General features: G+C 41.3%; 1 protein-coding gene across 5 annotated transcripts in view; it reads right to left on the bottom strand.

The window, feature by feature from the left end:
* The window catches only part of HDAC4 (histone deacetylase 4), a 467,144-nt gene that overhangs the window by 143,177 nt on the left and 301,222 nt on the right, over window positions 1-22,745 (bottom strand). For all 5 annotated transcript variants that reach the window (XM_084643125.1, XM_084643127.1, XM_084643129.1 and 2 more), the window contains one exon: window positions 7,642-7,763. In XM_084643125.1, the coding sequence (XP_084499251.1) occupies window positions 7,642-7,763 (122 nt within the window). The remainder of the gene's footprint in view (window positions 1-7,641; window positions 7,764-22,745) is intronic.

Below are 22,745 nucleotides of genomic sequence, written 5' to 3'. Positions count from 1 at the left end.
ATCTATTTAGCTTAACAAAGAGAAGGTTAAGGGGTGACTTGATCACAGTCTATAAATAGCTACACTGGGAACAAATATTTAATAATGGCTCTTCAGTCTGGCAGAGAATGGTATTACATGATCCAATGGTTGGAAGTTGAAACTAGATAAATTCATAAAAACAACAAGGAGTCCAGTGGCACCTTAAAGACTAACAGATTTATTTGGGTATAAGCTTTCATGGGTAAAAAAACCCACTTCTTCAGATGCATCTGAAAGCTTATGCCCAAATAAATCTGTTAGTCTCTAAGGTGCCACCGGACTCCTTGTTGTTTTTCTGGATACAGACTAACACGACTACCCCCTGATACTAGATAAATTCAAAATGGGGAAAAAAAGTGTAAATTTTTTAATTGAGAGAGTAATCATCATTGGAACAATTTACCAAGGGTGTGAGGGATTGTGGGCCTTGAACTTGGCCCTAGGGGGTCCCCAGACAGTGTTCACGCCATGACCAGGAACCAGCAGCTCACCTGAGTGACCAGAGAAGGAAACCAGCGAAGTGGTAGCTCACAGACGGTCCTGCCCCTGAAGCTCCCGATTAGGGGAAACATCCAGCACCCCCCATAGGCTGAGGAACTCTATATAAACCAGGAAGTAACTCGGGAGGTTGTTCAAGCAACTACAGGAATCCCTGACTGGCTGCTACTACAGACCCCTCTTGCTTACCTGACTCCTACATTCCTGCCTGCTCCTAGTCCCTGCCCCTCTATCTCAAACTCTGGTCTACTCCCAGTTCCTGCTTTCACAGAATCGTAGAATATCAGGGTTGGAAGGGACCTCAGGAGGTCATCTAGTCTAACCCCCTGCTCAAAGCAGGACCAATCCCCAATTTTTGCCCCAGATCCCTAAATGGCCCCCTCAAGGATTGAATTCACAACCCTGTATTTAGCAGGCCAATGCTCAAACCACTGAGCTATCCCTCCCCGCATAATTTTTTTTATTTCACAAGTTCTAGGATTGTCACCCCAGACTAAAGGTAAAATCTTTATTCTAACCAATGTCTAAATTATTGTTTTCTGGTGGTGCAGATCATGTGGCACAGATTATTAATAGCTCTGGTCTTTACACCATTTGACACTGCGCTCCAGCTGCCATTCTGCTCTCTGGCTCGTATGATTCTTCTTTCCTGCCTTACTCCAGTTCCCTGCTCCTATGCCTTACCCTTGACACTGTCTCCAGCTCTGACCCCTGCACTGACCACTAAGATTGACTCCTGCCCAACCGCTAGACCTGACCACCTACTCTCCGGTCACAGATAATGGTCATGGTGGATTCTCCATCATTGACAATTTTAAAATCAAGATTGGATGGTTTTCTAAAAGATCTGCTATAAGAATTATTTTGGGGAAGTTCTATGGCTTGTGTTATACAGAAGGTCAGACTAGATGATCAAAATGGTCTTTCTGCATTGGGACCAATGAATCTAATTCTAAATTACTCTCAGGTTGACTGGCGGGACTGATGCCAAAAATGATCAATCATGAGGTTGTCACAGACCTGACAGTGTAAGTCAATGGTTAAATATTCCCCACCAGACCTGGCTGAAGGTGGATCCTACAGTGGGCACCTTTAAACTGCATACCATTTTGAAATATTCCACTAATTCTAGCTGAAAGTCCATTAGAGAAATGAGGAATACTACTAGAAATGTTAGAATCTCTCATAAAGGAAGAAACATTTTTAAGTACCCGGCAACTGTATCTCGAACCTATTACTCAATGCAGAAAAGGCATCTGACTGGGTGGTATGGTCATGTCTTTTTTTTAACTGCTCTGTGTGCAGCCATGGAGTGGAGGGTAGCTTTTCAAACACGGATTTTTGAATTATTCACAGACACTAGTATTTCTTTGCTAACAAATGGCTCCTGCTTTGTCTTTTTTCAGCTCAAATAGGGTGGTAGGCACAGTTGCCCAGTACTGAACAGAAGGAAAATCATCTCCACATCAGAACCTCTGGCTTGCTTCATCTGAGTGTATCTTTTAGCCATAAGAGTAAGACTGACAGAAAAGAACAAATTAGCTTTGAATGCCCTTCTTCCATACAAGTCCTACAGTGGCTATTTCGATTCTTTTACATCTCAGAGGATTATGATTTTCAATATGGTTTCAAGATGAAGGTGTCCAAGTTTTGAGGCATGATTCTCACTACTGACATGAAGACTTCATAGGAAGTAGCTAGATCCTCTTCCCTAATGCCCTGAAGGGATTTAAGTATCTCAGCCTCCAGATAAACTTGACCCTTCCCAAGTGTGTAAAACTAATTTTGAGCATTTCTTGCTGCTGATGTCATCATGACCTCACTGAATGGAATGACATTACTAGCAGCTGGCTGAGTCATATATTTGAGCTAAAATGGTAACCCCTTCCCATTCAGTCAAATTGCTTCTACTATCTGCCCCTAAATTCCTCTTAGAATTTCTCAAAAAGATCAGTACATTCCTATGGTAAAATTGGAAATATGAGTTAAATGTAGCTGGGACAGTTCACATCAGCTGACAATCTGACTCAAGATCAAATGGAATGTTCTTTGTAGCTTTAGGGAAAAAGGCAAAATTGCCTTGCCAAATTTTAAACCTTATTTAGAGATGTTATGTTAGAAAAATGACCTTTGACATGCTTCACACCACTACTTGTCCTGTGGGTACCAATAGAGAAGGTTCTAATAGGAACCGTCAAATTAAATTTAACACTTGTTCATAGAACTACATGGACTCCAGAGCTACTTGGATCACATCATGATTTTGGTTAACACAACTGGCATCTTTAATGGAAAATGAGACAAAAACTGAAATATCTCCTCAATGCCTTTCTCTGCTCCTACTCCTTAATAATCCTGATCTCAAAAGATCTAACTGTACAAAAGCGCTCATAGTAGATTGAACCAAATGTAATAGAACAAAATTAACCCAGTTTTATACAAGGAAAAATACAGGAACATGGAGAAGATGGTGAAATTAATGCACAAAACCTGTTCCGTCTCACCCCTTTCCTCACATATGCCATTATGCCTACTGTGTATGGTATGACTACCCACTTATTTTTGCAAACATAGCACTGCCTGATCACATAGCACAGGAAAAAACACCAATATTTAATTATTTTGCCTGCATAAGAAAAAGGTCATACAACTGAATTTGCGGAGGCAGACTAAAATTGCTATTCAAAGACTCACAGCCCTTAAGACATGCTCTATTTCTAATTCCATGAGAGAAATCCAGATTAAATCCTATGTAGATCTACATCCTCCTTGGTTAGGTCTAAGCAATTAACCTAGGCTTGTCTCCTCTTTCCTGCAAGGGCTGCAGTTAGTAAAGGTTCTTGATGTTCATGTACAGGCTACACCCAAAGAGAGGTTCCGTTATTTTGGTCAATTGTTCATATATTTGTCACACCTATGCCTAATATCCAGCTTCTCTACACCCTCTTTGTGTTTGATAACAGCCCCTCTGTGGGCCTCTAATTATGGCTTCTAGAAATAAATGAAAATTTACAGCTTTTCTCTTTATTCTGGGCATATCAGGGCACAAAGAACACAATGGAAGTGGTAAAGCTGAATAAGCACGGACAAAAATATCACAGTATTGACTCCATTCCATGAGTACTCTAAGACCAAGTGGATCACCAACATTTTTACACATTTAGGCAGAAATCTGAGCAGTCCCATTTTTCCACCTCTTACTTCCATCTACGAAAGCAAGTCGAGTTCTTTCCTCTCATTTGGGGTCTGATTCTTTCACTTGTAGTTGGGTGTTAGGTTGTTTCTCCTCACTCCTCCTGTTGATTGCTAATACTTATCTCTGTAAATTTGTATGTTTGTCAGTGTTGCATCGTTTTTATAATCACAGAACTAGTAATGTTAAAACTGGTATTCCTTATCCTAACATTTATTTTCTTTGGCCTTTCCCTCTTTCTGCTTCTTTTGTGATAAAATTTGTTTGAAACTACGAAGTGAGAAACTTTTTTCCAGCTACACAAGATGAAAGCAGTTTATTTATGTCAGAGTAATATGCAAAAAATATAATGTAATTAGCTGACAAAAATATGGTTCTAAAGTTCTATGGTGTACAGAACAATAAGTGCCAAATAGAGTGACAGCTGTCATACTGATTTATTATACATGATTTGCATTAAAATTCCAGTGCGGTAGGGCTTCACAAAAACAACAATTTAAATGATTGAAAAAAGTGACTAAGAACACTGCAGGCAGAGACTATGTTAGATACAGTAAGGTGTTAGAATATAATTGGACACTCCACCTATAAACTAGTTTTTTAGGCAACACTTTTGCAAGAAAAAACATCTGTATTTTAGTCCCAAACTTTTAGTTAACCTTCCATATGTCACGAAAATGGTGCATTGAAAACACAAAGGACCAACACCCATATATCTTCACAGACACAATCTTTAAATAGAGCCTAACTAAAGAGAAAACAGGACATACAGAGAGGATTTCCCAAAGCACTATAAATGTCAGAGGAACAGGATGAATTTGGAAACACAAAGAGCATCTAAGTCAAAGTCTTCCACAGTAGCAGAGCAGATACAGATTTATTGTACAATTGCCTCGAAGTGTGGTTCTGCTCTGAGAAATGACTGAAAAAACAGCATAAGATGTTTAATATTTATTCTCTCTCATTGATTTACATAATAAAGTTTTTCTTTTTAATTTCTGCCAGACTTGCAAACTCATCCCAGACTCCAAGTAAAGCTAAAATTTTCCTTCTCATATAGTATCTGTAATAAAAGCTCAATAGGCTATATGAAGCTCTCAGTTGTCTCATCTGTGTAACCCCTTTAACTTTCAGTGGGTTTGCATGAGTGTAACTGATTGGAACTTAGTAAAGAGTTCTACTGCTGAGTTCAAAGAATACAATCCAGTCACACACTCTTCTCTCTGCTGGCTCATGCAGCACCAACAGGAGCAAGAATAAATAATGCAAAACAGTTCAGGTAAAATTAGGTCTTCTTTTCGGTCTGCTCTTGCCCTAACTGTGACAGAAAAATGAATCCAGAAGCCCTGTGGATAGGAGTGTGGTGTCCAGAAGGACCAAACTTAGATTTTTCAACCAAACATGAAAATTGTAGGGATGAGCCAGAGATCCAGCTTGATTTACTGTACTTATGCTAACCGAATACCAATCACCTGTGCAACCATTTTATCCTAAGAGAACTGTAGCTCAACACTATTAAGACAGCATTCCACATCTTGAAACTTCAGACTATTTTGGCTCCAAACGGGGAAGCTAACTGAAGCACAATTAACACATATACAGGGACAGGGAGAAGGGGTGGTTGGATGTGGCAGAGGTCCCGGGGTGGGCGGGGGGGGCAGTCAGGGGCAAGGGTTCCTCGGGCGGTCAGGGAGAAGGGGTGGTTGGATGGGGCACGGGTCCCGGGGGGGGGGGGGGGCAATCAGGAATGAGTGGAGGGGTTGGATGGGGTGGCAGTGGGCAGTCAGTGGTGAGGGTTCCTTGGGCAGTCAGGGGACAGGGAGCAGGGGTGGATGGAGCAGGAGTCCGGGGGAGTGGCGGGGGGGCACATGTCAGGGAACGGGGGTTGGATGGAGCAGGAGTCCGGGGGGAGGGCGCGTCAGGAGGCGAGAAGTGGGGGTGGGGGGGATCCGGGGCAGGGTCTGGGCCACACCTGGCAGTTTGGAAAGGCAGTATCACCCCTAACCGGCCCTCCATACAATTTCCGAAACTCGATGGGGCCCTCAGGCCAAAAAGTTTACCCGCCCCTGCTGTAATGGCACTTTACTTAAAACTTGTCGTGATCAGACCATATAAATAAAGGCATCTCAGTAAGGGCACTACAATTCACTAGTGGGGGGGCAGGGGGGGGAGGGCAGTTTAGGGTGACCAGATGTCCTGATTTTATAGGGACAGTCCCGATATTCACGGCTTTTTCTTATATAGGTGTCTATTGCTTCCCACGCCAACCCGATTTTTCACACTTGCTATCTGGTCATCCTAGGGCAGTCCGTTGCAGGTAAACAGCAATTGAAGTATGGCAGCTAATCAGATCACAGAGTTCAGTAATCAGAGTACAGAGATTTACATATTTGCAACATGGTTACGGTAAAACAATCATAACACGATTATGGAAATCACTGCACATTTTTGGCTGGTGGCTGTTAGCCAATCAGAGTGCAAGGATTTTCACGGTATACAGTTAGAGAAATAGCCATGAAGGCTGGCAGTTTTCAAAAGAAGCCGAAGTGAGTTCTGTAAGCAAATCCTTTGTCCAAATGCACCTCTGCTTTTAGAGTCAGAGTTTATTACAGCCAGAAGGGACCACCAGATCATCTAGTCTGACCACCACTGTATCATAGGCCATCACCACTGAACTGAGACCAAGGTTTTACAGCCCACAGGAAACTAGACTATTATGTGCCACAGGCAGAGAACACGAGGGATAGAGGTGCAACAGTGCTTGAGATGATTAAGTGAAACATACCCAGATAATTTTGGAAAGTGATTTGAGCCCACATGCTGCAGAGGAAGGCAAAACACCCTCAAGATCACTGCCAATCTGAGGTAGGGGAGAATTCCTTCCTGATGATACACCTGGTGATCAGTTAAGACCCTGAGCATGTGAACAAGAACCAGCCTGCCAAGCACCTCAGAGAGAGAATGCTTGGTCCCACCTCAGAGCCCTGGTCCTCCCTGTCTAATGTCCCATCTCCGGCTGTGGCCAACTCTGATGCTTCACTGGAAAAGGATATAATTGGGGGGCTGGGGGTGGGGGGGAGAAAAATCCCTTCCTGACCCTTGCAGGTGGCCTGCTGAAATCCTAAAGCATGAGCTTTCTCCCCTTTTCCTTTCCCCTCAAAAAAAATCAAAAAGAGCACTTTTAAATAGGGAAGTTTAAAATTAAATGGGTAATTTTAAAGTTCCCTATTTAAAAGGTACTTTAAAGACACAGTACTGTGTGCTCAGTCCTTCCCAGCATGGCTGTTAGTGAAAACAAGGGGAGCCCATCAGGGTTTATTTATTCAGAGAGTTTTAGGCTGTTGAGGTTAGAAGCGAAGGTTCCATGTGATGTGGAGTTGATGAGAGTAGCCAATCAAAACAGATATTTGCATAATATATAGCTGAGAAATAACTGGCCCCTCAATCAAAGCACAGGGAATAGCAAAACTCAGAAACAACCATACACAGGTATGAGCCAGTAACTTTACTGTAAATCCTCATGCTTTGACTGGCAGAGATGATTATTTTTTGCATAATATACTACACGCAACAAAAAAGCCCTTAAAATAGTATTAAGAAATATGCTTTTTTCTTGTTTAATGAAACACTTATTGACCAAAGACAAATCTATTTTAATTTTGCACTTGTGAGGATGACAAACTCACAAATGTCATTAAATTAGGCTTCCATGTGAAGTTTTTATAATTCTTAATAAATTTCTGCCTGGCCAAACTAAACACTTTTCATTCATTCTACACTGCTACAGGGGTAGAGGTGTTTATAAAAAAGGATTACATGTTAAAAACATCACCCATGATTTTAGTTAACATTTACTCCTTTTACAAAAGGACAGACTGCCACAGTAAAGATATTTAGGGTGCAAGACAGAAAATTCATATTGGATTTACCTGTTTTTCGGAGTGGAAAGTCATCTTTGGAATCGTACATCCCCAGTACAGGGTGATTGTAGGTGCCTGATACTCCACTTTGTGGGGGGGAACTCTGGTCAAGAGAACTGTGCTGCGTTTTCCTATATAGGAAGGAGTAGAAAGAGAAAGTGGAAACTTTACAAAAGTTAAGTGTAAGGGGAGATAGTATAGATTAATCTTCTCTGTTTATATTAAAGGATCCTGTACTGACATTCAAAGCAGTGAGAGTTAACCCTGGACAATGTGGTCAGACAAAAAGAAGGTTACTCAACTTGTGAAGTAACTAGAGTTCTTTGAGGTGTGACCCCCTGCAGGTGCTCAACTTCAGGTGTGCACCTCTGCGGAAAGATTTTTGGTAGCAGTTCCCATTTGGCTTGCAAATGTGCCCTACACATCCTCATGCCCTGCAATGAGGCTATATAGGACTGCATGGGTAAACCACCCTGAGTTTCTTCCCACACAAAAACTCCAAAGCAGAGGGGAAGGAGGGCAGATAGTGGATCACCTATAGGGGAACACACCTGGAAGAACTCCAGTTACTGCAAAAGGTGAGTAACCTCTCCTTCTTTGAGTAGTGTCCCTGTAGGTGCTCCATTTCAGGTGACTTCTGAGTAGTAACCGCTTTAAGAAGGTGGGAGGTTCAGAACCGAGTCCAGCACTAAGGAGAGGACTATGTTACCAAACTGCAGCATCCAATTTAGCAAAGTGAATCAAAGCATAATGGCTGGAAAAAGCATGCACCATGGTCTATGCTGCAGATTTCACCAACTGGAACATTCTTGAGTAGGGCTACGGATCTTGACTGTAATCTAGTAGAACGTGCAGTCACTCATAGGGGAGGTTGAGCATCAGCCAAGCCATACCAGGTAATAATACATCCAGAGATCTTCTTAGACAGTCTCTGCATGGAGACAGTGAATCCCCTAGACCTATCTGCAATAGAAACAGTCTAGGGAACTTCCTGAAAGCTCTGGTTCTCTCCAAGTAAAAAGCTAATGCCCTTTTAACAACCAGTATATGGAAGATGGCTTCCTGTGTAGTCTGATGTGGCTTAGGAAAGAAAACTGGAAGGTGAACAGACACTAAGTGAACCTTGATGGAACTCATATAGACCTGATGTCTTCAATTTCAACAGGTAATCCAAGATTGTGGAAAGACAACTGAATAGGTGAAAGTGGACGGCGGTTACACCAAACATGATACCTTCTCCATTTCTGAAGGAAAGTGTGTCTTGTAGATTCCTTGCTGCTATTTAACAGCACATTTTACTTCTGATGAAAGGATGCGTCTAGTCCCAAGAACCATTGAGGAATCATGCTTGGAGTTACAGAATGTTCAGACTGGGGAGAAGTTTTCTCCCTGTATTCTGATACAACAGTAAAGAATTGATCAGGAGTCTCTACAGAGGGCGAGAGGAGAGTCTGATGAGGTAAGGAAACAAAACTCGTCTTGGCCAGGCTGGTGCAATCAAAGTGACCCCGGCTTGGTCTGACTTGATCTTGCTGAAAATCTTTCAAAGCAATGGAGTTGGTGGATATACATACCAAAAAATAAATAAATAAAAAGATTCCTTGTCCATATAATGAGAAAGGTGTCTCCTAGAGGTTCTGGATTGAGTTCTCCTTTGGAACAGAATATTCTGCACTTTGTGTTGGCTACAGTGGTGAAAAAGTCAACTTCTGGAAACCCCCCCAGCTAGAAATATTTTCTTAAAGACTCAAGAGTTCAATTCTCATTTGTAATTTGGGGAAACAGTCTGCTGCGGTAGTATGCCATAGTGTTTTGTCTACATGGGACATAAAAAACCGAAATGGCAATCGGACTAGCTATGCACCAATTCCAAAGCTTTATCACTTTGCACATATGCAAATACGCTCCACCCTGACTACTGATATATACACAAGCTATGTTGTGTGTCCTGATCTTGAATGACTTGTTTTTGATTAGGGGAAGAAAGTGGAGGCAAGCATTTCTGACCGCCCTTAACTCCAGCAGATTGACAGGCAAGTCTTGCTTTTGCTTTGACCATTTGCCTTGGGCAGCGTGTGGACCCATATGTGCTCACCCTCCCGAGAGGGAAGTATCTGATATTATCATGACAATAGGGGGATTCTGGATTTTGGGATTCCTACACAAACCTTGAAAGGATCCTTCCACCAGGTAAGTGACTGCAGGACCCGACTGGGTAAAGACACCTGTTTGTTCAGACTGTTTGTGCTCGGCACAAACTGTCCTGAGCCACCCTTGGAGACATCAAAAATGTAATCTGGTGTTCTGTGTTACCAAAAAGGCAAGCTGCTACATGGCCCAGAAGCAGCAGACATGTCCTTGCTGGAACTTGAGGGCTGAGCTGCATTCTTAGGATAAGGTTCTTTAGAGTGAGGAAGCTGTCAGGAGGGAGATAAACCTTGCCTGTCACTGAATCCAGAAATACTCCTATAAAAAGTATTCACTGTGCAGGAGTCCAGGCCGATTTCTCAAGATTTATTTGTAAGCCTTAACCGCAGAATAATCAAGTTGTTTGAGCTGTCAACAGCAACTCCTGGTAAGCTGGCCTCTAATGAGACAGTCGTCAAGGAAGGGAAAGACAGTTATTCCTATGTAACAAAGGTGGGAGGCTACAATCACCATGATTTTTGAGAAAATCCCTGGGGCAGAAGAAAGGCCAAAGGGTAGGACCTGGTACTGGTAGCGATTGTCATCAAATGTGAAACAAAACATCGTTTGTGAGAGGATGAATTTTTTATGAATTGTTATATGGAAGTAGGAATCCTTGAGGACGAGAGTCACAAACCAGTCCATGGACTCCATGCAGGGAATTATAGCTGCTAGGGATACCATCCTGAATTTCAGATGTTTGACATGTTTGTTCAATTGTCTGAGATCCAGTTTCTTGAGTATTAGAAAATATCTTGAATAGAACCCTTTTCCTGTGTTGAAGTGGAACCGGTTCTGTGGCTTCTAAACTTGGGAGTAATGTGATCTCCTGTCTCAGCAATTGATCGTGACAGGTGTCCCTGAAGAGAGATGGGGAAATGGGATGGGATGGCAGGATGGAGACAAACAACCATGTAATCAGATTTAATGGCCTTCCGTACTTACCTGTCTAATGTTATAGTCTCCCAGGCATGTTAGTATAGAGAGAGGCAGTGTTCAAACTGAGGAAGAGGGTTGGAATGGTACAGCTAAGAAACCCTCACTATCGGGTGGTTTAGACTCTGCACAAAATGATCAGAACATGTGTTTGGAAGATGCTGATAGCTGGGATGAAGCAGCTGAGGTAGTCATTGGCTTTTTTTTTTAGAAAAATCTTAGCCGGTGGGGTTCAGATGGTCTACGGAAGGTGGAAAAACTGAGCAGGACAAGATCTTTGCGCCGACTGAGACCGGCTAAATTTCTTTTATTTGCAGGTGTGTATATCCCCAAAGATCTAAGTGTACTACGAGTCCTTAAGGGTATGATGTGAGTCTGAAAAGACCTTGTGGCCATTAAATGTCCTCAGCAGCCGATTGTACTTCCCATAGGAAATTAGACAACTTAAGCCAGAAAGCTTGTTTCATCACTGTTGTGGTGGAAATAGACCAGACTGCAGTGTTGTCTGCAACAAGTGAAACCTAAAAGACATCTTCACCAAGAGCAGACCCACCTTTCTTTTGGAGCTAAACTGACCTCAGTGTTCCTATGGTAAATGGTCAATAAAAGCATTAAACTTCTCATAGTTCAGGTAGTCATATTTCAACCTCAGGGCCTGGTGATTTGCTATCCTGAACTGTAACATTGTCAAAGAGAAAAGGAGTACTTGTGGCACCTTAGAGACTAACCAATTTATGTGAGCATAAGCTTTCGTGAGCTACAGCCCACTTCATCGGATGCAAAGAGTAGCTTTTATGACCAAGAAGGTCCAGACACTTCTAATCCTTGTTATATGGAGTAGATATTTGAGCATGCTGTCTCATTAACTGTATCTACAACCAGAGAATTTGGTGCCTGGGGTGAAAAAAAACCTTTGATTTCATCACCAGGATGTAGTATGTTTTATCGGCATATTTGCCTGTAGGGGTGACATTGCTGGAGTTTGGAGTTTACCAAGATGGTCTTGGCTGGCTCTAAAAGAACTTAATCAGCAGTGCCACTCGTGCTGAAGTAGAAATATGCAATATGCCCAAGAGCTTGTGATGTGAATCCTGGACCTCTTCCAGGAGAATCTGAAGAATGTCTACCATCCACTTCAACAGTCCTGGAACTGCCAAAAATCATCAGCTAATGATGGCGGTGGTGGTATTACTGCCTCAACGGGTGATGAAGAAGAGATATTAGTAAGGAAGTGACCTTTTCTGCCCTCACCTCTTGCAGCTCACAGGTCTCCTCTGCTGATTCAGAGTGGAGGGGAGAGGTAGACAGTGCTGGAGAAAGAGCTCTTTTATGTTTCTTATGAAACTGAATCGGGGCCCCTCAAAACTGCTGGTGGTACATTGCCTATGGGTCCAAATAAGGCGAATGAGGAGGACTAGAAGGCATGGGGGTAGGTAGCTATCGGTCGTTGTCTCAAGTATCAACTGGCAGAGGTCATGTATCCTGCCTTCCTTGCATCTGCAGAGGAGAATAACATCTCCTTGAGTAAACTGGAGCACTTTGAGCCAAAAGCTCTGAGTCTGAAAGCTCTTCCACATATTGTGCAGGAGGCGACAACCCTACTTCCTGAATAGTAGAAGCTGGGCAAGCCGTGGGTCTCACTACATGTGTGGTCAGTGACCCAGCAGATCTCAATACTGAGAGATGTCCAGATGTTGCAAGGAGGGGCCACTCGGGCTCATTTGGTAACATGAGATCTTTTAAGGTACCGTGTGGTACCAGGAGCACAGCAGATTTTGGTATGGGCACAAAGGTTGTTCTCGATGTTGTTGTCTGAGACACTGATTATGGCACAGAGGGTACCGCAGATTCCTATGAGATCAGACTCTTATCATCATGGGCTTTGATGATATCAGTCTTTGGAACCATGCCCTTTACCATGGAAATATGGGACTTCACTGAAGTCTTGAAGTGCTTCACTGAATCCAAAGTGCTCAGAGCCTCATTAGCAATCCTTCTGGGGCCTGAGGTCTCTGGTGACCAAATCCTCTGAAGAGGAAGTCTTCATTGTGCTCCTCTAATCTCCTTCCTTAGTCTTTGAGTGGGAAGCCCTCAGTACTGCAGTAGTGGTTATAGATACCTCGCTCATGGAGAAGGTTGGGAGGCTGGGGTCTCCACACTGTCTTCATTTTGGAAGCTCTTGATGACAGTGATCATGATATAGACAGAGCACTTACAGAGGTACAGAGTCCCTGTAACAGGAAGATTCTCTGCACCTAGGTCCAAAGCTGGTTTTAAGACATGCTCATCATTAATAGTCTATATTTAATTTCCCTGTTTTTATAGGATCTTCCCTTAAAAGAAGTGGAAATCTTGCACTTGTTGGGGATATGCGAGTCTTCCAAGCAATGAATATACTGAGAATACCCATCGCTGATGGGCAAGGCTTCTCTACACAAGAGGCATCCTTTAAAGCCAGCATCCCAGATAAAAGGGAAAAAAAAACGGACTCCCCTCAATAGGGGAAAAAAAAAAACAACAAAAAATATATTTTGGGGGAAAAACAAAATGAAAACAGTTCCAACAACTATAAAGTATTAAATACCCTACAGACTACTGAAGAATTAACACTATACACTATTCTAACTCTAGAGAGAAAACTAGCACACACTAAACTGGCCGATGGCAGTTGAGAAGGAACTGAGGGTGGTTCACACTCACAGCCCTATATAGCAGAGGTGGGCAAACTATGGCCCATGGGACCCTCCTGCCCCTCCTGGTTGGGCCACGCCTGGCTGTTTGGGGTGGCATAGCCTCCCCTAACTGACCCTCCATACAATTTCAGAAACCCGATGTGGCCCTCAGGCCAAATAGTTTGCCCGACCCTGCTATATAGCCTCAGTACGGGACACAAAGATGTGTAGGGCGCATCCGTGGGCCAAACGGGCACTGCTATCAAAAATATCTGATCAAAGGCACAGGGTGCACGCACATCTGAAGTGAAGCACCCACTTGGATACTAGTCGAAGAAGAATCTCGGTCCTTTTTCTTATTTATATTCTAATGTCTTTTTGCTTTGTTCCAGTTTCCTTTTTCCTACACACCCACCTGAAACTACACTGAAGAGAAAATTTAAGAACTCAGGCACTGATATTGCAAGGCAACTAAGGACATGCAAAACTTTAAGCATGGGAATAGTCCCAGAAAATAAAGCCTAAGTTCAGCAAGATTTTTAACCAGGTGTGCAACTTTTAGCATATGCTTAAGTACTATGCTGAATTGGGGGTCTACTTAGTGGGACTACTCAGATTCTTTAAGTTAAGAACATGCTTAAGCACTCTGCTCAAAGCCTGAGTTAGTTTTCGTTTCTCCCACCGACGGTTCTTTGCTGAACTGGAACACAAACTGGAGCATAAATATGATGGTAAAATTAGAAGAAAAACATTAGCTACAATCTGTAGACTTTACTAACAGCAGCAGTGCTGGATAGGTGGTGTCCTGGAGATTGCTTTAAGCACATACGTAGGCCCCAATTGAGAAAAGTACGTAAGTCTTTTGCAAGGTTAGAGCCAAATTGCTCAATACCTTTCAGAATCAATCCCGAAAACTGATAATTTACAGTTTTGGTTTTTTGTTGTTTTATTTTGTTGGTTTTGTTTTAGAAGGCTACTGGATGTAAATTATGCCAAATTTGCTAAAGATATTCAAGTCATTATTTTTCCAAGCCTTCTGCAAGTACGTTGGATGAATCTGTTCTGGTTAATGAAGTGTATCACTTTTGCCAATTTATTTGAAGTTTATAGGCTGATTTTGAAGCCTGACCAAGATACAGTTTTGGAAATCTCCAGATTTTCCATATTAATAGTCTGCTAATCCTTTTAGCAATGTATAGGTTAAGCAATGCAGCTGTCAAACAATTTTCACAGAAATATTTTTCACAAACAAGAAGTCCGGATGCCCCAAAGCAAAGTTTACTACCAAGAAGCGTCAATCCACCAAGGCACACTATGTAGAAAGCCACTCTTTGGTCTTGTCCATACAAGAAACTGTTTATCTTATTGTTGCTTAAAGTACACAGTGATATCAGGTTAAACTGTTTTCACCACTTTGTTAGAGAATGTACACTAACTTCAAAAATGAGTTTAGAGGTGATTTCTCAATCACAGAAAAAAGGAAGACCTGAATACTCCAAACATTTATACATCGTAACTGTTTGTAGGACTGGGATCTAAGATGTGACACCCCTATGCCACCTCTATGGCACTATGGGATATATGCATCCATACCCTTAAAAGAATTTCACAAGTCTGGTAACTGATCACACCTTGAAACATCTAAAATTGCACAGTGAAGTAAATTCAGGAGCATTTCTGATCATGCATGTCTCCAAATACAAACACATATAATTTGAACTGCTGTGATCCTTCTCACAGGTTTGCACAGTAACTCTATGTATGATACTCCAACTACACACACATGGCATTTATGTCTGAATGTACATTCAGTTGATGTATCTGTGATGGAATCTCATGCATACATAGAATGTATGCACCCGTGTATATTTGATTAATCTCAGTCAATGCAATCATAAGTACATCTACCCAGAGACTCACTTAGTAAGTTTGGGTTCCAGATGCATTCATAGTAAACTTCCATGTCTTCTTCCTTTTTTTGGGAAGCAGCCACTCTCACAACTCAATTCCAACAAGATAGGTAATTGAGAACTCCCTCAGAAAACTTAACAGTTCTGCCACTAACCCTACAGTGCCCTGTCCATATTACAATGAAACCAGCTGAATCAACATTATAGCATGTTTAGACCGCTACAGAATTATGACTGTCAAATTAGTTTTAAAAGTTATACAGTGGACAACAATATCATGACAAATTTTGAAAGTAGTTGTGTTATGCCTCATTACCACAAACTGACAATTATAGTATGGAAAGGACATTTAAATAGTTAAGAATGAATGTGAAATATGAATCTAAAACAGTTTACAAAATGGCATGAAAGCATTTGTTGCATGTAAATACAGTCTAAATATGTATTCCATAACAAACCCTTGACTAAATAATATTATTGAGTTACATCTTTGAAGAACTGACAGCTTCTGTCCTTCATTTAATAGATCCTTTAGTGTACAGCTGTACTCTGAAAAGCCACTGTGTAAAATTGGCCCCTTCTCAATCAGCAGATGTTCTGCCTGTGTGTATTCAGAATCACATCTACTTACTTCAGTGATCAAAATAAATAGTGACAGCTTTTTATTCCCATTAGCCCTGCAGAGCCAACAAAGCTGACAGAGAGAACTGGAGTCAATTTCTTCTTGTGCATCAACAAAATTCTAACACATCTGAAATCCCTTTGAAGGCAACAGCATTCCACAGGGTTCACTCATGACAATCTGAAAACAAGTGGTGGTATGCGTGCAACTAGGAGCAGAATTCAACCTTTATTACACATTGCAAGAGGAGCCAGTTTGTTTTTCATATCCTAGATGGAGTTTGAAACTAGAGCAAAGGAAATAATTTCCCTTGTAAACTGCACACAGTTGATATTGAAGTTACTGACAAACAAACATGAAATCCCATAATGCCATTTGTACAGATTTGCTTTTCAGAGCAATGTCTTCTGCATTAAAATTCTGGATCTCAATAAACCTTAACAAAGAGAATGAAGTAAGTGACTGTCTAGAGGTATGTCAATTTTGTGTCTGTTCTGGAATCTGGCTTGACTGTTCACAGCACAGATGTCATGCTTCTTTTCTGCTGCATTCATTTTCTGTATTACATATAGTTACTGCTGATTACTTCATGTCAAGAGTATGCCTATACCTAATTATCTAAATCAGTGACTTGGTAGCCTATGTGATTGTATACATACATGTGCCAGTAATTTGTTAATTTAAAAGGTCCTCCTCTTCCCTTCTGAAAGAATGGAAACTGAAAAGTTAGCCTTCTGACTGAGGCCTCAACAAGCAAAGGGCTCTCTTTTTAAAAAAAAGTCCTGCAAGTAACAATGAACATTTATTTGCTAGGGTTGTCAATTAATCGCAGTGAACTCAAGCGATTAACTCAAAACAAATTAACTCTATTGAAAATTAATTGCGATTAAGCACAATTTTAATCACGATGTTAAATGATAATAGAATACCAATTTAAATCTATCATAAATATTTTGATTTTTTTTTTTTACATTTTCAAATATATTGATTTCAATTACAACACAGAATACTTCCATGCTGATGATGCTCATTAAAAAAAATAATGCATTAATTAAATTTGTGACTGACCTCCTGCGGGGAGACTTGTATGTGTCTTGCTCTGTGATTGTACACCCATTCTGCCATATATTTCGTGTTATGGCAGTCTCGGATGATGACCCAGCAGGTGTTATTCGATTTAAGAACACTTTCATTGCAGATATGACAAAACACAAAGAAGGTACCAGTATAAGATTTCTAGGGTAGTTACAGCACTCGACCCAAGGTTTAAGAATCCAAACTGCCTTCCAAAATCTGAGAGGGACAAGGTGTGTAAGATGCTGTCAAGTCTTAAAAGAGCAACATTCTGATTTGGAAACTACAGAACCTGAACCACAAAAAAAAAGAAAATCCATCTTCTGTTGGTGGCATCTGACTCAGATGATGAAAATGAACAAGCATCCATCTGCACTGCTTTGGATCGTTATCTGCTCAAACCCATCACCAGCATGGATGCCTCTCCTCTGGAATGGTGGTCAAAGCATGAAGAGGCATACGAATGCTAGCATATCTGGCAAGTAAATACCTTGCAACGCCAGCTACAAGAGTGCCATGTGAACGGCTGTTCTCGCTTTCAGGTGACACTGTAAATAAGAAGTGGGCAGTACTATCTCCCGTAAATGTAAACAAACGTGTTTGTCTTGGCGATTAGCTGAACAAGAAAAATGACTGAGTAGACTTGTAGGCTCTAAAGTTTTATATTGTTTTGTTTTTGAGTGCAGTTATGTAACCAAAAAACCCCCATTTGTAAGTTTCACTTTCACAATAAAGAGATTGCACTACAGTACTTGTATGAGGTGAACTGAAAAATACTATTTTTTTTGGTTTATCTTTTTTACATTGCAAATATTTGTAATCAAAAATAATATAAAATGAGCACTGTACACCTTGTATTCTGTGTTGTAACTGAAATCAATATATTTGAAAATGTAGAAACATCCAAAAATATTTAAATAAACGGTATTCTATTATTAACAGTGCAATTAAAACTCTGTGATTAATCACATTTTTTTTAATATCATGATTAATCATAATTAATTTTTTAACTGATTGATAGCCCTATTATTTACCTTTAAGAGGAGGGACTACTGGGGATAATCAATGCTGCTACTGGCTTCTAGCGTGTCCTTGAAAGATAGTGAGTAATGCTGCTCTCCCCTATCCCACTTATAACAAACAGCTCCCAACTTCCACTATGAATCTTAACTATACATTTAATGTTGGTTTCTTTACTAAAACCTAGAAGAACCAACTTAGCAACATTTATCACACAAACACTGGCTATTTGTTAAGCACTAGTGCTAATCAAGCTTCTTCATTGGAAACATTTTTTCCAAAGACAAAAAAAAAGTTTTTCAACTGAAAAAAGATTGCAGAAAATATTTAACTTTTCCTGACTAGCTGTATTAAATGATCATCCCCCTAGGTAGTCCCAGTCATCCTTCACTAACTGATAAACAACCACTGTACCACATATTAGTTAAATCTTGTAATGGATTTATAACAGAATTTATAAACTGATTCTGATTAACAAGACTGACCTTGTGCTCATCTCTAGTATTCAATATCATATCAAAGAGCTATAAAGGTATGTTTTTTGCAGCTTACAGATGGAGTAAGTTAAAGGAGTGCACTTTAGCCATTTTGTAAATTACTAAGTATTTTCCTGTCACATGAACGTAATTGGGTATTAGACTTGAGAGGAGTTCTGGAATCCCAGGATCTGGAAGGCTGGTTCAAAATTACTGGTTAATTAAAAGTGTATGTGTGTGTGGGGGTGGGGGGGGCATTATTATTTTTGGTTTACTTGCTCTTGTGAATGTATTGAATCATACACTGTATATTTACAGTCTGACATTTTATAACGCAGTCTTTAATTGTCCTAAATTAAATGGATTCTGATCCCAATGGGAGGGGCTTCTGCCTTGTCTTGCCCAGATGCCCTAGCTGTTGAGATCTCTCAGGCTGATGTCGTCTTGTCCCCCATTTCCTTTTCATGATCCCCACGACGGGCAGGATACCTGGCAGTGGCCTGAAAAGTCTGGTGTGGGTGTCCCAGTGTCAACCTCTGACTGTTGGTAACTCTGTGGAGGATACAAATGGGGATGGCCACAAAATTTGGGATCTCAGTCCTATAAGGTTTTCTGGGGCCTCCACCCTTTCCTTCCCCCCTTTAGTCCCCTACGTCAGCAGGGTAAAGTACGATCTCTCCACTTGCTGCAGAGAGGATTCACCAAGGGAAGGTCATGCCTGACTAATCTAATTGCCTTTTACGATGAAATTACTGGTTCTGTGGATGAAGGGAAAGCAGTGGATGTATTGTTTCTTGACTTTAGCAAAGCTTTTGACACGGTCTCCCACAGTATTCTTGTCAGCAAGTTAAGGAAGTATGGGCTGGATGAATGCACTATAAGGTGGGTAGAAAGCTGGCTAGATTGTCGGGCTCAACGGGTAGTAATCAATGGCTCCATGTCTAGTTGGCAGCCGGTATCAAGTGGAGTGCCCCAAGGGTCGGTCCTGGGGCCGGTTTTGTTCAATATCTTCATAAATGATCTGGAGGATGGTGTGGATTGCACTCTCAGCAAATTTGCGGATGATACTAAACTGGGAGGAGTGGTAGATACGCTGGAGGGGAGGGATAGGATACAGAAGGACCTAGACAAATTGGAGGATTGGGCCAAAAGAAATCTGATGAGGTTCAATAAGGATAAGTGCAGGGTCCTGCACTTAGGACGGAAGAACCCAATGCACAGCTACAGACTAGGGACCGAATGGCTCGGCAGCAGTTCTGCGGAAAAGGACCTAGGGGTGACAGTGGACGAGAAGCTGGATATGAGTCAGCAGTGTGCCCTTGTTGCCAAGAAGGCCAATGGCATTTTGGGATGTATAAGTAGGGGCATAGCGAGCAGATCGAGGGACGTGATCGTTCCCCTCTATTCGACATTGGTGAGGCCTCATCTGGAGTACTGTGTCCAGTTTTGGGCCCCACACTACAAGAAGGATGTGGAAAAATTGGAGAGAGTCCAGCGAAGGGCAACAAAAATGATTAGGGGTCTGGAACACATGACTTATAAGGAGAGGCTGAGGGAGCTGGGATTGTTTAGACTGCAGAAGAGAAGAATGAGGGGGGATTTGATAGTTGCTTTCAACTACCTGAAAGGGGGTTCCAAAGAGGATAGCTCTAGACTGTTCTCAATGGTAGCAGATGACAGAACGAGGAGTAATGGTCTCAAATTGCAGTGGAGGAGGTTTAGATTGGATATTAGGAAAAACTTTTTCACTAAGAGGGTGGTGAAACACTGGAATACGTTACCTAGGGAGGTGGTAGAATCTCCTTCCTTAGAGGTTTTTAAGGTCAGGCTTGACAAAGCCCTGGCTGGGATGATTTAACTGGGAATTGGTCCTGCTTCGAGCAGGGGGTTGGACTAGATGACCTTCTGGGGTCCCTTCCAACCCTGATATTCTACGATTCTATGAACTCTGAGTTGGGAAGGCCCTTACATAGGTAATGGGATGAAATCACCAAAATGTGTGCGCGCACTGTCTATCTGCTGGCAACAGCTGGACTAGCAAAGAGGATCAAAAAGAGGATTTGCAATTTCAGAAATTTAAAACATCACAATGTATTTAACCAGACTATCTGTGTTCTGTACTTCAGAATGATTTGAAGAATTCACTGAGTTGTCAGCATTTGCTGTATCAAAGGACAAAAACACTTGTTAACTAACATGCTGCATTACCATGGCCCTTTGATGTAACAATTTAGACTAGATTTAAGACTTTGATCTTTAAATCAATTAAGGGTGCTGGTTTTTATTTTTATATATACACACAGACATACGTGTATACACATATACACACACACAGACACAATATATGTAATACCAATCTTAGTTTTAATAAATGAACTTTTAAGGCCAGATTAAACAGTACACTCTAGCTGCTGTATGCAGCTCTGGAGCAGCACAAAGCAGCCAGAGCATATTGGTCAGTTTTTCCCAACCCCTGATGTCTACACTCACCTGTACTGATACTGGTCCCCCTCCCACACACACAAGCTTCCCCTTCAGCCCTGACTCCGGACAGTCCCCTGTACACACGCACAAACAAGTTTATTCTGAGAGTCTGAGCTAATGGTAAATTGGTGGTGTGCAACCAGTAAATGGGGTCAGGCAGTGTTTCTAGCTGAGTTACTACTACCTCAGGGTGAAAAAGCTTTGAGCTAGGTCAATTCCATTCTGTTGCAAACTGGGAGGATGAATGAGAATGGTATCTTTAGTTTTCTCCTCTTTCGCAATATTGTCTAGGAAGTCTCAGTCAGCAGAAATGTTGTAGGTGCAGGAACACTGAAGTTTGCCTATCATCACCTGGAAACTGGGTCTAATATTTCTCACTGTGGTGAATTTATTATCTTCATTTTGGATAAGAATAAACAGACTGGAATAGCCAAATCCACAGGGACGCATCTATGTCTGGAGGGACAAAGCCATCTCAGAGTTTTAACTAGTTTCACTCACCAACATCCGTCCTGAAATGAGGGCAGAATGCCAGCATCTTCTGAAAAACTGGTGATAAGGTGATTGCTTAAGAAACCTTTTCCTGACATTTATGGTATCACTAATGCCCCTTTTCCCCTCTAAATTTCTCCAGCAAGGATTTTCTCCCAGCAATGGCTAATATTCATGTGTCCAAGCTAATTCTTTCAGATATGCCAGCAGCCTGTGGTACTGCTGACTGAAAGGTACTTGTATGATTTATTTTAACATTTTACTGTGAACTCTGGTCAGATTGCTGGAAAGCACATGGAAGTGGTTTCCCCTCCTCCTTTCAGAGAAGCGGTGCTGAGTAACTGTTGGAAGAACAATATGGGAAATGTGGGAAATATTTAAGAGTGTATCTAAGCAGCTCACACCCACCACAATAAAGCATCTTCTCTCGTTAGTAGCGTCCTGATAATACTTTCATATACAAAGAATGGGATATTGGGAAGAAAATAGCTATGCCTCCAGCCCTCCCAATACAAGCTGTAAGTCATTTACCATTTTGTACTTTTCACTGTCTGTTTCCTTATAAAAAAATAAAAATAATAAATATCAATCACTGCTAAATACAGGTTGGGTTATATCTCCTTGAGAAACCTCTTTCTTTTGTGTGTGCCACTGTGGCAGTTGAGGTCTGCCGGCACAACCTTGCTCACAGTGCCTGTTTTGAATGCCCAAAGGCCAACAGTTAGGCATTTTCAGGACAGGGCCTTCAGCTCCAGAATTCTTTTCCACATTTGGTCCACCACCACCACCAGACTCAGTTGATTTGCAGGCCACAGTTTCTTCAGGCTTTTGTCTGATTGGAGATGTAAATAAGGTGCATTTGGTATTTTTAATAGTTTAATTTTAAGGGCCAAATCCTTTAATTTTTGATTGGATACATACCGGTAGTGTCAGAGTGCAATGTGAGGAGTAAACTTTAAACATTTTAAAATACATTTAAAATAACTTGAGTGACAATCCAGTGAAATGCAACAGTAATCTTCCCATTATACTAGAGTCCTGATTTTCTAGTATCATATGCTGAATTAAAGAATTTTAGATGCCCAGTAGAGATTGTTCTGTAAGTATAACTACACAGAACAATCCACTTTGAGTGATCATAGATTAAAGAAAAGAATATCAAAGTCCTCTGATAGTGGAAACATCATTATAGACCCTTACATTAGAGACCTCATCCTTGTATCATTAAACACAACAGTGC

This window comes from Lepidochelys olivacea (genome assembly GCF_965140295.1).
Source record: "Lepidochelys olivacea isolate rLepOli2 genome assembly, chromosome: 11".
Classification (NCBI taxonomy): Eukaryota; Metazoa; Chordata; order Testudines; family Cheloniidae; genus Lepidochelys; species Lepidochelys olivacea.
This window is presented reverse-complemented; position numbering and strand designations above follow the sequence as displayed.